Genomic DNA, 14796 nt, shown 5'->3' with positions numbered 1-14796 from the left:
GAACCCGTGTCCCCTGCATCGGCAGGCGGACTCTCAACCACTGCGCCACCAGGGAAGCCCTGCCCAGCCCTTCTTCACCTTGACCTTAACACATTCAACACCCCATTTTTCCCATCCACAAAAAATCCAAATGACAGGAAGACTGCAAAACATCTCCATACAAGGAGGAACTGTCCCTGTCTCCTCTGTGGTCACAGGAGTTGGTCCTGGATGCCCAGCTCACTCTCAGGTCTTCCTCAAAGAAGGGAAAAAAGAACAAGAGAGCTCTATCCTATCCAAAGGCTATCACTGAGTTATATACTGTTGTCTATCACACACACACACACACACAGTGGTACAGACATACCTCATTTTATTGTTTTGCTTTATGGCACTTTGCAGATGCTGTGTTTTTTACAAATTGAAGATGTGTGGCCACGCTGCGTCAAGCAAGCCTACTGGCGCCAGTTTTCCAACAGCATTTTTTCACTTCATGTCTGTGTGTGATGTTTTGGTAGTTCTCACAATACTTAAACTTTTTTATTGTTATGTTTGTTATGGTGATCTGTGATCAGTGATCTTTGATGTAACTATTGCAAAAAGATTATGACTTGCTGAAGGCTCAGACGATGGTTACCATTTTTTTAGCAATCAAGTATCTTTATTTTTTTTTAATTAATTATTATTTATTATTTATTTTTGGCTGCGTTTGGTCTTTGTTGCTGTGTGCGGGCTTTCTCTAGTTGCAGTGAGCGGGGGCTACTCATTGCAGTGCACAGGCTTCTCATTGCGGTGGCTTCTCTTGTCGTGGAGCACAGGCTCTAGGCGTGCAGGCTTCAGTAGTTGTGGCTCGCGGGCTCTAGGGCGCAGTCTCAGTAGTTGTGGCGCACAGGCTTAGTTGCTCCGCGGCATGTGGGATCTTCCCAGACTAGGGCTCGAACCCGTGTCCCCTGCATTGGCAGGCAGATTCTTAACCACTGCACCACCAGGGAAGTCCCCAAGTATTTTTAATTAAGGTATGCACATTTGTACTTTTAGACATAATGCTATTGCACACTTAAAAGACTACAGTATAATGTAAACATAACTTTTATTTGCACTGGGAAACCAAAAACTTTGTGACTTGCTTTATTGCAATATTCACTTTATTGCAGTGGTTTGGGACTAGCCCTGCAATATCTCCAAGGTATGCCCGTATTTCAGTGGTGATAAGTTGAAAACCTGACAGCCAATTCTACAGAATCCCTAAGCCTTCTACATCAACCGTTTCCCCTTAGAAGCTCAGTTTGTGAGTTTTTATTCCACAGGCTGGGTGACTTTCAGACTTTGGCACCTATTTCTATTTAGATATCTAGCTTGGTTCCCCAGCAACCAGCCAGCGCCCCTCCCTCCCTCTTCCCCCATTAGGGAGCCAGCTTACTATACTAGCAGAACAGGTCAAACGGAGATCAATCCTGGACAAATCAGTGCTTGAGGGAACTTTAATGAAAGCAAAAAAAAAAAAAAAAAAAAAAAAAAAAAAAAAAAAATGTGGTGCAAGAACAAGGCAGAAATGTTCTGTTCCAGGCAGTTTTGCCTTGTACAAGTAGAATGAAGTCACTGAGTCAGAGTTTGAAAGCTGGCATTATTTCAGGCATCATTCCAACTCCTTCATTTTACAGTAATGAATCTGAAGCCCAGAGGCTAAATGACTTGGTTCAAGGTCACACCACTGGAAGCAAAGCTGCAGCTAGAACCCTGGTGTCCAAACTCCCAGGCCAAATCTCCTTCTACTACATTACACTACCATGGGGAGGTTTAAAAAAGAAAGGGAAAGTATGAAGGGTGATTTTTCCATAAATTAAATCAACTTTAAAAGCTAGGCATATTTGGAGAGTCAGAGAGTACTAATATTGTTAGAAAGAAGAAAGGTTTAAAAGCTGGTTAAATCTAATAAAAAATATCCATATGTACAATATTGTAAAAAAGAGAAGGAAGATGGCATTCATGATTACTGGGCTGGCAGCGCAGGGGACAGTTGCATGCTAGGCGTGGGCTGCATGGGCTGCCAGCTTTCCTGGGTTTGCAGGATGCGGTACAGCTGCTTCAGCTGAGCAACAATGTTATCCTTGATGTCTGGAGTTGAGATCTGCAGGCGGACACTGCCACTGTCAAAGGATCGTGTGAAATCACCAGAAAACATCTCATAGATCATCCGAGCCACCACCGGAATGACCTGTTCAGGACACAGAGCACACAGCTATCCACTGAGGAAAGGGTATTTTTAAACAGCAGGAGGGGCCCAAGATTGACCGAAGGACCAGTGAGGCTGTGGGGAAGCCCACCACTTTAATGTCTAGATACAGACTATGCCTTCATCTCTCTGGACCATCCTGCCAAGGTTCACTTTAGAATTTGGTTCACATGAAGGTAAAGAACCTAGAAGTAGCATCACATCACATGCCTAAATAAATAACTGCTTATTTAGCAAGACTTTTACCCAAATTTCATCTACTGCCTGTCTTGATGCACAAATCCACAGCCAAACCCAAGTAGTCTTGCTGCCACTTTCCAGAATGAGAACACGTTCTTAAAAGGACCTCAAAAGGTTTTTTCTAAAAGTGCTAGAAAGAGTCATGTCCTGTTAGGTTTCAGCAAGACTCTAACGTCAGTAAGAGAATAAGGTCTCCCCTGAATCAGTCACTTGCTTTGAGGACACTGTATTCTCCAGCCTGGTCCTACTGTACAACGTACAAAGCTCAAGTTGCTACATCTGATGGGATTAAAACCCACAGAGGCTGATGGATCCTCACTCAGGGCTCAAGCCCAGACCTAGGGGCTAAAGCATTGATAAAAAGGCAAAGAGTTGTTGACACATTATTATCTCCTCACCTGAACCAAGATGAGTTTCCTTTCCTGAGGTTTCCCATCTGGCCATTCTTCCCCAAAGCATAAGTAGATCTCAAATGGTGGCTGTTTCTCTATCTGTCCTTTCTGGTGGGCAATGAGATCTGTAGAACATGGAAGAGCATGGAGTTTGGGGTACTGGGTCATTCCACACCTACTCAGTAAACACTTTCTTTTATACTGTCCAGAATAGTAGCCACTGGCCACAACATGTGGGTACTGAATTTAAATTCATTAAAATTAAATAGTTCCTTAGTCACATTAGTTACATCTACATACTCAATAGCCACATGTGGCTAGTGGCTACCATATTGAACAATACAAATATAGAACATTTTCATCATCTCAGAGAGTTCTATTGGACACCGCTTAAACCAGACTTAGGGTTCAAATCACATTGGAAAATTCACATCTCAGTGCTCTCCCTAAATATGTCTGCTTAAATTTGCCACGCAAACATGTCCCAAATGAGAAGAGTATATGCTTTGCTGATTATGATGAACAGGGTCACCTTCCAATGTTAAGGATAAGCTGGTAGAATGTGGGCAGCAATAACAAGGCTGTCTCCTTCTTCTGCCAATAAAGGAGCCACAACCACCTAAAACTGGCTTCAAATGCATAGCTTTGGAGTGGAACACCCTTCTTTGTTGCCCAGGTCACTTTTATTTTTCAGAATCAAGGTCCCCTTCTACCGTGACTTCCTCAAGAAGAAATTGTTTGGTTAAGATCTTTGCAGAGCCAGGAAAGGGGGGCAGGAAGGAGGAAGACATACTTGCAGGGAGCAGTTCCCACCATCAATCGTCTGAAAAAAGACTCACCACTAAGGAACGTTTCCAGACAAAAGAGTTTGACCTTCTTTTGTCTCTCGATCAGGTTGGGGGCAACAAGCGATGGGGCACATGGCCCAGACCAGTACACCTTGCACTGGCACAGCCTGATAGCATAGATGGCATGACCGCTGACCTCCAGGATCAGTCCTCTGTCCATGACGTCTAGCAGTTTGCTGGTGAACAGCTTCTGCTTCTCATTGGTGATGTGCTCCGGACCTGGGAACTTGACCTGCTCCAGGCTGACGGGACCAAAGAGCTCCTCCTGGTCAGGCATGGGACCCAAGTCTCCATAGAAGAGCCTGCAGCCCTGGGGGTTGCTCACCGTCATGGTCTGTGCATACTCCTTCCCACGGTACTGAAATTTGATGTCCAGGTCAGTCACTGCAAGGTGAGGGGGGACAGTGAGAGTCCTGCACTGCTGCTCTGCCCATCCATCCCTAAGACTCATGCAAGTCCATCAAGATCAAGCCACCTTTCAACCAGCATTCAGGAAGGCCATTGCCATAGTTATCCTTCCTGCAACAAAGGGAGACATCAACATATCCCTGGAATATTCACTCAAAAGGCTGCCTTGAAGCAAATAGTTCAAATTCCATCTACACTATCACTGTTCAGTCACCACACCCTAACAGCTAGAATTTCTCCAACCAAAGTTCTGGGTCCTGGTCTCCCCATTTTGTACTGACTGAGTCTTTGCATCAATAGGCATTGGAAGGAGCTGAAAACTAAGGCAGCATCTGGTTTGTGTATCATTTTTGACTCACTGTTTAAAGAAACCAGAGGAACAATAAGAAATACCAAGGCATATTTCTGAAAATTACACAGACGAGCACACACTGTTGATATGTTCTAATAATATATCACAGAAGGACACAGTTCACAACAAAGTAAATTTTCACTCAGCAAGTGTCCATTGAACCCTATAGGTCTTATCAAAGCTATCAGCCTCTTGGACAAAATGCTAGTACTCCCCTGGCACCTCCCCTACCATATGTAGTGTGAAAGGGAGGTGCAATGACAATGATTCTTCACTGAGATCAATTTGTACCCAATTCAGAAAGAGATTTTCTCTGGGTCCTAAAGTCCCTCAAAACCCAAGAGCCTCCTTGACCAAATCCACAGTCATTAACTTCCCCAACCCACAACTGACCTTATCCTCAAATCCCCTGGGCAAACTGATAAACCCAGGCCTTCCACCCACTTAATAGGTGAGTAACCTAGAGCTGCACAGCACCAATCAGAGCATCCCCATGGGCAAGTAGGTATGGGCTAATGTTTCTTTAGTTCCTGGTGACTCATCAGCCAGCCAGGAACCAGACACAGAGGCTGCCTGGGGGACTATTCTATACATGGCAAAGAAATGGAGGCAGAAGGTGGGGCAGGAAATGGACTGTAATAAGAGCTGAAGATCCAACTAGAAAATCAAGGCTCACTTACTTGGGAGAGAGCTGATCCACAGCTCTGGAGAGCTATAGAAAGGCTGTATAGGTGCCTGGGGTACTTCCATCTCCAGAGGTTCTGTTTTGGGCCACACTGCTTCGGGGCTGCAGTTGCCCACACTGCAGTTGCCCACACTGGCTGGTGCTATGGGAGAACCTAGAACAGAAGGATGTGGGTGAGCATGCAGGAGCACCACACGTGCATATCACCTGGGTCCGAAGCTCTCAAACCTAAAAGGTCCAACACTGGACCACAACTCACTGTGGCAGCCCATCAGTAATTCCCACAACAAACACCAAAAGAAATAAGGTTCCCCCGCTCCTGCTTCCTAATCTTATTAGTTCTCTCATAAACTCATAATTCTGAAAACATGCATTTGCTGATGATTAACAGACAAGTGGGTACTCTCTGGGGTTAAATTAGAACAGGCATGAATGAGAGATTCCCTGTTACAAAATTTGAACCCAGCGATTAAACAGAAACTGCTTGTCTTCCATAAAATGAACTCAACTAAATTGGTTGATTAGCTTCGAGTAAGTGTTAATGTATAGAAATTCCTTTAAAAACAAACACATACTTTTTTACATGCATGAAACATCTGGAAGGATACTCAAGAACCTGGAAAGATCTGTCTCCTCCAGGGAAGGAACTGTTCAGACAGGTTAGAAGGAAAACCTTTCAGCTGATTTCCTTTTTGTACCATTATGAATTTTAAACCATGTAAGAGTATTACTTATTCAAAAGTATCCAGTTAAAGCTTTTAAAAGAGAGAATGAAAAACACATCCTATATCCCTATTGTCAAAGTTGGCTCACTCCAAAGTTTACAGATTTTTCCTCCTAGCCTCACCTTTTAAGCATCTATTCTTCAACAATTCTTCTTCCTCTGCCCAACAGCTCTGAAATCAAAGAGGTTAAGGTTTCTTTGACCCTTTGTGTACGAGTCTGGTTATATCTATGTATTTTACTTTTTTATTTTTCATATATGTTCACATGTTTCCATAAAGGATCCAAGGTGGTCCATAACATAAGGCCACACAACATTAGCTTTAAAAAAACATAAGCGGGGGCTTCCCTGGTGGCGCAGTGGTTGAGAGTCCGCCTGCCGATGCGGGGGACACGGGTTCGTGCCCCGGTCCACATGCCGCGGAGCGGCTGGGCCCGTGAGCCATGGCCGCTGAGCCTGCGCGTCTAGAGCCTGTGCTCCACAACGGGAAAAAGAAATAGAACATTTTATCAAGATTATCAGAGTAAAATCACCATTATTTGTCCATCGATTAGATTAATTCATTCATAAATATTTGGGTATCTTCTGTACAATTCTGGGAACACAAGTGTGAACAAAACACATACTCTTTGCCCTTATGGGTTTTAGTCCAGTGGGAAACCCAGATGTTTACAATTTAGGGTGATGCATATGCTGCCATAGAAGGCAATGAGTGTCCAGACTACTAATCTTGAAGGCTCATGGATGGGTAGGTCTTGACCAGGGAAAATAAGCAGGGAGAATTATGTTGCAGGCAAAAAGAAACTGTGTATCAGCTTGGAAATGAGAGAGAGACAGTGATACATTGTGGAACTGAAAGCCACATTGTGGCTATATTTTGGGTTTGGAGAGGAGGCCAGGACCAAATCATCCAGAGTACTGAAAAATCCTAATGAAAGGTTTGGGCTTTATCCTTTGAGCAGAAGGTAAACATGGTATGGTTTTAGGCAAGGGGGATTCAGGGTCAAATGTCCATGTTAGAACAATTATTTTAGTTACGGATATTTTAGTTACAAGTAAGAAACTTAAGCCAAAGGCAAAGAAAGTGGTCCAGGGAAGTTCAAAAAAAAAAAAAAAAAAAAAAAAAAAAAAAAAAACATGAAAAAATAAAAAGGGAAATCAGGATCCTGGAAATGGGTTGCATCCTTTTAAGGAGTGAGAATAACAGAATGAGTCAGCCAAAGATTTGGGAAAGGATCTGACATTTCCAAATGTCCAAATCTTAAAATTGCACCAAGTGGGAATGTAGCTGTGGCAATATTAACCTGAGAGAGCTCTATGATCATTGTCTTTACTCATCACTTGGTTGCAAAGTTATAAATGACAGGGTAAGTGAAGGAGGGCAAGTAGACAGATAAGAGTCATTCCCTGATTCTCAAAAGAAGGGGCATCACCTAGAGTAGGGTACTCCAAAATCCTATAGGAATCATCTTGATACACTAAATTTTCTAGGTGGCAAAAGTATCTCATTTGACCCTAGCAGCCAGATGGAACTTAGAAAAGTAGTGAAAAGCTACTCAACTGAATGCAAGTCATATGACTAGGAGCATGTCCGTGAAAAGTTCAAGTGAAGATGCCGTGGAAGAGCAATTCACCTTGTGTTTGAGCATCCTCAGAATGTGCAACGGGAGATGCAGTACCTGCTCTGTCTCACAGTGACCCTGCAACCTCTAAACTCATCTTTCCTGGGCAGCTGAATTCAAAAAGTCAGTTTAAAAAAAAGATAAAAGTCTCTAGTAGACAAATTTTATCAGAGCCTAGTATTAAGAGCTGTAGAGCCACAAGTTTCCCATGATACAGCCTTAGCAGACGCTGTTAAGGCAGTGACAGAAAATTTATACCGAGGGAAATAGCAGAAGAGTTTGCCTACAATTCACGAAAATGATCTCTGCACTTGGCCTGAAGGAAACCAGCAAAATTTATAATACCTTGTGTATTTGTATGCGGGATTGAGAATGAATTTAATTTTTTAATTTCTCTGAATTATCACATAAGATTCAGAAGATGCTCTCTCTGCCTAGAAGCCACCCCACTGGGATAACTATGCCTACGGAGTTCCTTTGCCTATGACTCCTACTTGCTAACAGACTGGCAGCCTGGCCACAGGGCCTGGTCGCTGCTTCCAGTGCAATGGTGGATATGGTGTCAACGGTTGCAAAATCAAAGCCCCTTACATCCTCTCCATGCCTCTGTCCCACCCCCCACCCCACTCACCATTGATGTTCAGGAAGGGGAAGGTGTCCTGGATGGGAACGTGGTGTTGTGACTGGTCCAGCTCATCTTCCTCATCTTCTTCATCCACATCATTATCTTTCTCATCCCAAGGAGCAGATCCAGTGGATCCTACCCAGGAAACAGACACACACACACAAAGGTCACAAGTGAGCCGCTCACGTTGCACTGTCATCCCTGCAGCTGACCCACTGTTCAAGCTAGGCACTGCCAGCACAGAGGCTCCTTGGGTTCAGTGTGCACCCTCAATGCCAAAGAGTGGGAACCAAGGGTGTTCACCCCACTCCCAGCTCCTCCTACAGAGCCCCAGTGCAAGCTCTCATCCCCTCCCCTATCCAGGAGCTGCAGACCCTACTCCCTTCTCCTAGAAATCTTTTAATTCCTACTCTAAACCCCTTTCTACACATTAGCATCCCTTCTAAGGACCCAAGGAGCACAGCTTCTCTCCTTTGTAAGCTTAATGTGAAGACAGACCCTTCCCTCATGGCAGAGCCTCACTAGATTCACTGGAGATCAAGTCTAAATTATCTGGCTCTTAGTCGGAACTTGCTAAACATTGAGTAAATATAGGGATCAGGTGGTATTCTCCTAGGAAAAATACCATACAAATTAAATGATCACTTACCCATCATTTATAAAGAGAACTTAATAGCCTTCATAATGTCATGTCAATTGATTCTTAGAACAGCCTTTGAAATACGCAGGAAAGATGAGAACCCAGATTTTATAGTGGAAGAAGCTGAGGCTCAAAAGGTTGAATGACTTGATTCAACGTCCCACAAGTAGTGAAATGGAAAGAACGAGGTTTATAACTCAGACCTTCTAAGTTTTAATCCCTCCTTCTTCTAAACTATCTGGCCTCTCTTCTCAGTGTTGAGTCCCAAGAGAAGTTATTTTTTTACAGAACTCAATACCCCCTCTTCTTTCTAATGCTTTACTGTTCCACTGGGTGGGCAGGAAGACCTTGCTGAGTTTATATCTTTTGTTCTCCGGGTTCTTTCTAGGGACAGGATTTCTTGCTTTACCAGTCTTCAACTTTGTAAGCGAGGCGACTTTCAAGTCGACTATCGCTTTAAGGGTCCAGCCTGGAACCTGGCACACTGTCCACCTTCTCCCCAGCAGCTGGGGCCTCACCTGGGTTAATTATAGAGCCCTGGGGCTGGGGGATGTCACACACTTGATATATCTTCACTGGGTTCATGGGCACCTCCTTGGTGCCGTCGTACATCAGGTTGAATTCCCTGCTCTTGTTGAGCGCACAGCGGAGCTGGGCCTTCCATTTAGCTGGGTCGGGGTCGTCCACCCCTTCCTGGTACTTCCCTGTCTCCACAGCCCAGGCCTGAGGGATAGGAAATTGCAGTGAGTGCCTGCTTGTTGCCCAGAAACACTGGAAAGTGTGCCCACCCTCCCTCATACAGACACAGATACACACAGCCCTGCCTGACCGCCCCATCACCCCAACTCCAATTTACGGAGACTGCAGCAGGGAACACCACGCCGGGGACCAGGCAAGGCAGGGCCTGAGAGAAATTAAGCCAAATGCAAATACAATATTTTAAAAAGAGGAGCCTCATCTCAAGTGCTTGTGCCAGCATCATCTGTCAAGACTACAATGGCCATAATGAAGGGTTGAAAATAAAGAAAAATCTGGAACAAATATACACCAAAATACTAATGGTAACTTTTGGATAGCAAGATTTCAGGTAATTTTGTTTTGTTTTGTTTGACTTATTTTTCACATGAATTGCTTATATAATAAGAAGAGAAAGGGAGATGGCGTATGATATGAAGAATTTAGGCTTGCTGTTCCCTCTCCCTTCAGTCTTCAATCTGATGCACAAATAACTGTTGAAACCAAGTACCTTTAGGAGTAGCAGACCATAGGAGGGCAGGAAGCACGCTCTGGGGGTTCAGCTTGCCTCAGTGGGAGGCTGAGGGCCTCAAGTCCTAATAAACTCACACCACCTGCCTTTCCCTGCTTCCTCAAACTCCCACACTGGGAACATTTTGCTGGGAACACCAGTGGCTGGTGGCCTGGGCCAAAACCAGTGTGGCCCCGCCTCTCTGGTTTTCAATTTCCAGGTCTAACGGGCATTTATGTGTCTGTTCACGGGATATCAGCCCTCCCCCATTGTGAACGTATCTCAGATGTCTACACTTTTTTCAGGGCTGTGACGTATGTGCTGGTGCAGAAAAGGCGGATGTCTTTTGCAGAGGACTCAAGATCAGGAAGCACACGGCAGCTTGTTCACGTGGACAAGGCGTATCACTTGTCCCCGCCTCCGCTCCTGAACGTAGACTACTCCCTCAAGCCGAAATGGAATTTTTCTGGCCCCATCCTTTGAGCTCCCTGGTCTCCCTCAGTCAAGCCCTGCAGAGCCTCACAATCATGAGGAAGCTTCTCCCAATAGCCGAGCTAAATCCTTCTCCAACTCACTCATTTCTTCTTACCATCTTCTCGGACCTGGGGGCTCCTCCACTTGGTGTGCAGTATGGAATGAAGCATTCTGACAAAGCTGCTGCCCTTGGGCACTCAGCAGGCTCCATTCCATCCAACTCCCTGTAGGGGATTTCAACCTCACCAGTCCCTAGTGTCAGAGAGGCACATCTCCAGTTGCACCTGGCAGTACCTGGCTGCTACCTCCTCACGTTCTCCCCTCTCTTTGTTTGATCCTCCGTGCCCACTCCCCCTCTGGCCCCATCCAGCTGGCTTGGGCTGTGCTGACTTTGGCACAGGTCTGCAAAATTTCTGTGGCTCCCTGACTCCCTGCCCCTCCACAGAGAGAGCAGCCAGACTAACATCCTGCTCACAACACAGCCATTCCCCCGGGCCCACTCAGATGATGCAGAGAACCTGAGGCTGATGCAGCGGAGGGTGGTACCCACCACATGACAATCGTTGTGCTTTATAAACATCCCTTATTCAAACCTGAGTCTTGCTTCTGAGATTCTGTTCACTGGGCAGGTCCCTATTTCTCTTCCTAAAATGGACACAGTCTCTGCATTTTTATGGCAATTTACGAGTCCCTTCCCATACACTGATTTCACTCAATTTTCACAACAATCCTGTGAGGCAGGCAAGACTGGTTTTAGCCCCACTTTACTGAAGGGGAAGCTAAAGCCCAAAGAGATTATGTGACTTGTTCAAGACCACACATGCAAGTGATGGTAGTAGGATCTGAAGCCAGGTCTTCCAGCTCCTGGTCAGAAGGGGCCGTCTGATAATGGGGGAGCTGATAGGCCTGGGTTCAAACCCTAACCCCACCACTTATTGGCTGTGTGACTTGGGCAAGTTACATAGCCCCTCTGAGACTCAGCTTTTGCATCTATAACGTGAGGGTGCCGCCCCCCTTACAGTGTTGTCGAGAAGCAAATGAGATAATGGACCTAGGGTAGGCAGCAGGCACCCACTTAATGCTAGTCAGAACTGCCCACACCCCATATCCTGCCAAAGGCCTGTCAGGGCTTGGGATCTGTGAAAGCACCCTCACTCGTCTCCTGACACCCAGGCACTCCCTTAGCATTCTGCAAACAGATACACAGATATAAGTAAGACAAAGCAGCTTCCCACAGCCAACTTTTCCTCAAGCCCTAAGCATACAGAACATTCTTACGAGTGGAGCTTTCAGGAACCAGCCTCCTCCCCCACGGCCAGCCACCACCAGGCACTTCAACAGCAAGTCCAGTTTCAGACCAAGGCCACAGCGAGAGGCCAGCTGGGCCAGGGCAGGCCCATCCCCCTCCAATGCCAGCTCCAATAAATGGTGCTGATTTACAGATGTTTTCCTTACCACTTTCATATCATTATTTAACTTTTACATTAAAAGCATTCATTTACTTTCTAAGTATTCACAGGCCAATTTTTTCTCTACCTCTCATCTCTACACCCAATATAACTGAGTTGGGTGGGAAACAACTCTAAGTTGGCTTTCTGAGGTATGAGCCCACATTTCCTGGCCCAGTCTCAGCAAGAACCTGGAGCATCAATCTTGAGGGGCTCAGGGTAGGGACTGGATTTCACTTCTGACTTCCAGCTTATAGTCAGGGAAGAAATGGGGCAACTCATTTCTCCATGTCTTGGGAGTGCAGGAACTAAAGCTACTCATGAGATGGAAGACTGACCAGCACAGAGAAGCTGGTCTGGAGCAGAGGCATGGGCTCCGGAGTTACAAACCACATAATACCCCTTCCCACAACTAGCTTCCCACCTACTTCTGTCTTAGACTTTGGTTTCACTTACATTTTATGAAATGCCATGTGATTCAATCTTATTTTCAGTGAAGCAAAATAACTCTCACATCAGAGCTACTCTTCAGTTAAGAAAACATATTTGTAGAATAAAAACCTGTAATTAAATCGCCTTTCATTTTTAAGCGGAGGTTATGGATGGGGCAAAATGTTTTAACATCAAAAGAAAAACTTGCAAAGGGCCCTCGACACCCATGCTACAGGCTGGTAGGAGCCTGCTAACCCTCAGTAGCTGTGCCCTGATCTGGACAGCCATTCCCGGGCCAGTGCAAGAGCCCTGAGCGAATGAAGGGTTGATTGCTGGCTGACCCTTGGGAGCTCTAGCACAACCACAGCACACACGCACTTACAGGAGTTTAACCAATCACACCTGGGATCCCTTGGGATGTGAGTTGAGTAGCTTTGACCAATGGGGAAGAATAAATGGCCTCAACCATAACAGACATGCCCCAACAAGAGAAATTACTATGCCTGCTAAGCTTGCCCCCACCCCCCATCATAAACATTCTCTTTGTTGCATCAGCATTTTGGATCTAGTACCTTCTTCAAGCCAAAATTGAAAACAGAAGAACAAAAAACCAGAAAGGTCTGAGAGAACTGGAAAACACTTCAGGTCAGATGGTAAAAGAATACCTTTACCTTGAAAATGGTATTTTCCTCCTCCTGTTGGGGGCTATGCCGGGTGGCATGTTTCCAGGGAATCTGGAAGCGTTTGGAGTCCCTATGTAGCCAGATGAGCCCAGGGTACAGGCCACTATCCACTTGGGCCACCAACCAGGGCTTCAGCCGAACTCTGCGGGGGTGGAGAGCCATGTTCTGGGTTGGCGGGAGGGGGAAGAAATGAGGAGAGAATTAGGCCAGCCCCTGGGAAAAGTTCCCAGCCACTGTTCCCATATGATAGAGCTACAGTTTCATTAGATTACAGCAAAGAAACTAAATATGGGAATAAACTGTGCCAGGTGGGGAAGAAAAGAAAACAGGTTAAAAGGTTCTTTTGATTCTTATTCCAAAGCCATTTATTTTTCATGCTCTAGCCAAATCAGACTTATCACGTAAGTAGATCACACTTCTATTTAAATCCTGAGGCAGAAAAATAAAGAGATGATGTCATCCCTGCTGGAAAACAGTCCTTCCGCAAGTACCAAGGGAAGAGAAGAGAAACTGCTCTTTTCAATCTCATCTCGGGAGAAGGAAGAAAAAAGTTATGGAAACAGCAGGTGTATAGGCAAGAACTTGAAGCATGCTCTCTTTTTAGACAACTAAGGTGAATGGGAATGTTTTAGTAAGAAATGACAGCATCGTGATGAGAGAGAAGTAGGCGAGGGATGGTCCCTGGTTCCAAAGTCCTCACTTACATAGATGAGCAGGCAGTGTATCCACAGGGATCTGAGAGCTGGGCCTCAAGTCAGTTTTCCTTTCTCTGGGCCACCCAAAGTTTCTGCACCAAAAAAAACAAAAATGCGGGGTTGGGGTGTCTGAGCTGGTTATCCCCACGACAATCCAGTGTCTAGGAGAAGGCTTGGGAGCACTGGAGACAAAGTGTAAGAACCCTGCCCCGTATCTGAGTCTGGTAAAGCTAAGATGCCCTAGAATGATCAAATACCACATTTCCTAACCCTATAGAGTACTAAAACTAGTCATAAGACAAGCTCTGTACTGCTAGAACAGCCTCCTCACCTGGGTCTATTTACCTCCCCACAGAGGCTGAATTGAACTGATTGGTTGCTGGAGCCAGCCTGGGTAAAGTCTGCAATTGATTCTCATAAAGGGCATAGCGTAGCAGATAACATTCGGTGGCAGCAGCCAGCACTCACAGCAGGAAACAAAGGCCTGCCCAGATTGGGTGCCTAAAGGAAAAAGCAGTTACCGGAGAAGTGTTTGCCTGGGGTGTTGTGTTTAGATTTTTTGGCATTCTCATTTCTCTTTGTTTTTACTTCAGGTGAGAAAGACAGGCCTGCAAAAGAACATTCATTCAACAAATATTTGTCCGTCAGCTACTGTATGACAAGGGCGACATTAGTTACTAAACACAATGTTCTCATCAGACTCCCTGAAGAAATCCACATTGGAATTGCTCAAACATCCACTGACCTGAGAAAAGGAAGATAAGTAAGTCACCTTCCCACCCAGAAAGATTCCCACCTGGATGGCGGTCCAGAAACCAAACCAGCTGAGTCAGCCGAAGGCTCCCCCTCGGAGGAACTTAGCTTAAGGGGTGGGCCCTAAGGCCACCTCTCTCCCCAGCCAGGCTCCCAACAAACGGGAAAACTCAAACCCAGCTCGGTCACTGGCACTTTAAGAGCACGGCAGGACCTGCTCTCACCTGAGCCTTCTGACCCAATTACCAAGTTCTGCAACTGAAACCTTCCCCCCTGGGAGCAGCTCACAGTGGGTAGGTGAGGTAGCACTCGGCATT

General features: G+C 45.6%; 1 protein-coding gene across 2 annotated transcripts in view; it reads right to left on the bottom strand.

Annotated features, from left to right (window-relative positions):
• Positions 1-1583: 1583 nt before the first annotated feature.
• The window catches only part of IRF6 (interferon regulatory factor 6), a 16465-nt gene continuing 3252 nt past the window's right edge, over positions 1584-14796 (bottom strand). The window contains exons 1-7 of one of the 2 annotated variants that reach the window (XM_007451560.1): positions 13020-13196; positions 9267-9471; positions 8115-8243; positions 5133-5291; positions 3684-4076; positions 2851-2969; positions 1584-2194 (exon numbers count right to left, since the gene is read on the bottom strand). In XM_007451560.1, coding sequence (XP_007451622.1) covers positions 1970-2194; positions 2851-2969; positions 3684-4076; positions 5133-5291; positions 8115-8243; positions 9267-9471; positions 13020-13193 — 1404 coding nt within the window. In that variant the 5' untranslated portion in view covers positions 13194-13196 and the 3' untranslated portion in view covers positions 1584-1969. Of the gene's footprint in view, positions 2195-2850; positions 2970-3683; positions 4077-5132; positions 5292-8114; positions 8244-9266; positions 9472-13019; positions 13197-14796 lie in introns of those variants that run through there. The other variant, XM_007451561.1, reaches the window with a different exon arrangement.

The sequence above is a fragment of the Lipotes vexillifer genome, unplaced genomic scaffold (assembly GCF_000442215.2).
Source record: "Lipotes vexillifer unplaced genomic scaffold, Lipotes_vexillifer_v1.1 scaffold111, whole genome shotgun sequence".
Classification (NCBI taxonomy): domain Eukaryota; kingdom Metazoa; phylum Chordata; class Mammalia; order Artiodactyla; family Lipotidae; genus Lipotes; species Lipotes vexillifer.
The sequence above is the reverse complement of the archived record's forward strand: the minus strand, read 5'-3'. Positions and strand labels throughout refer to the sequence as shown.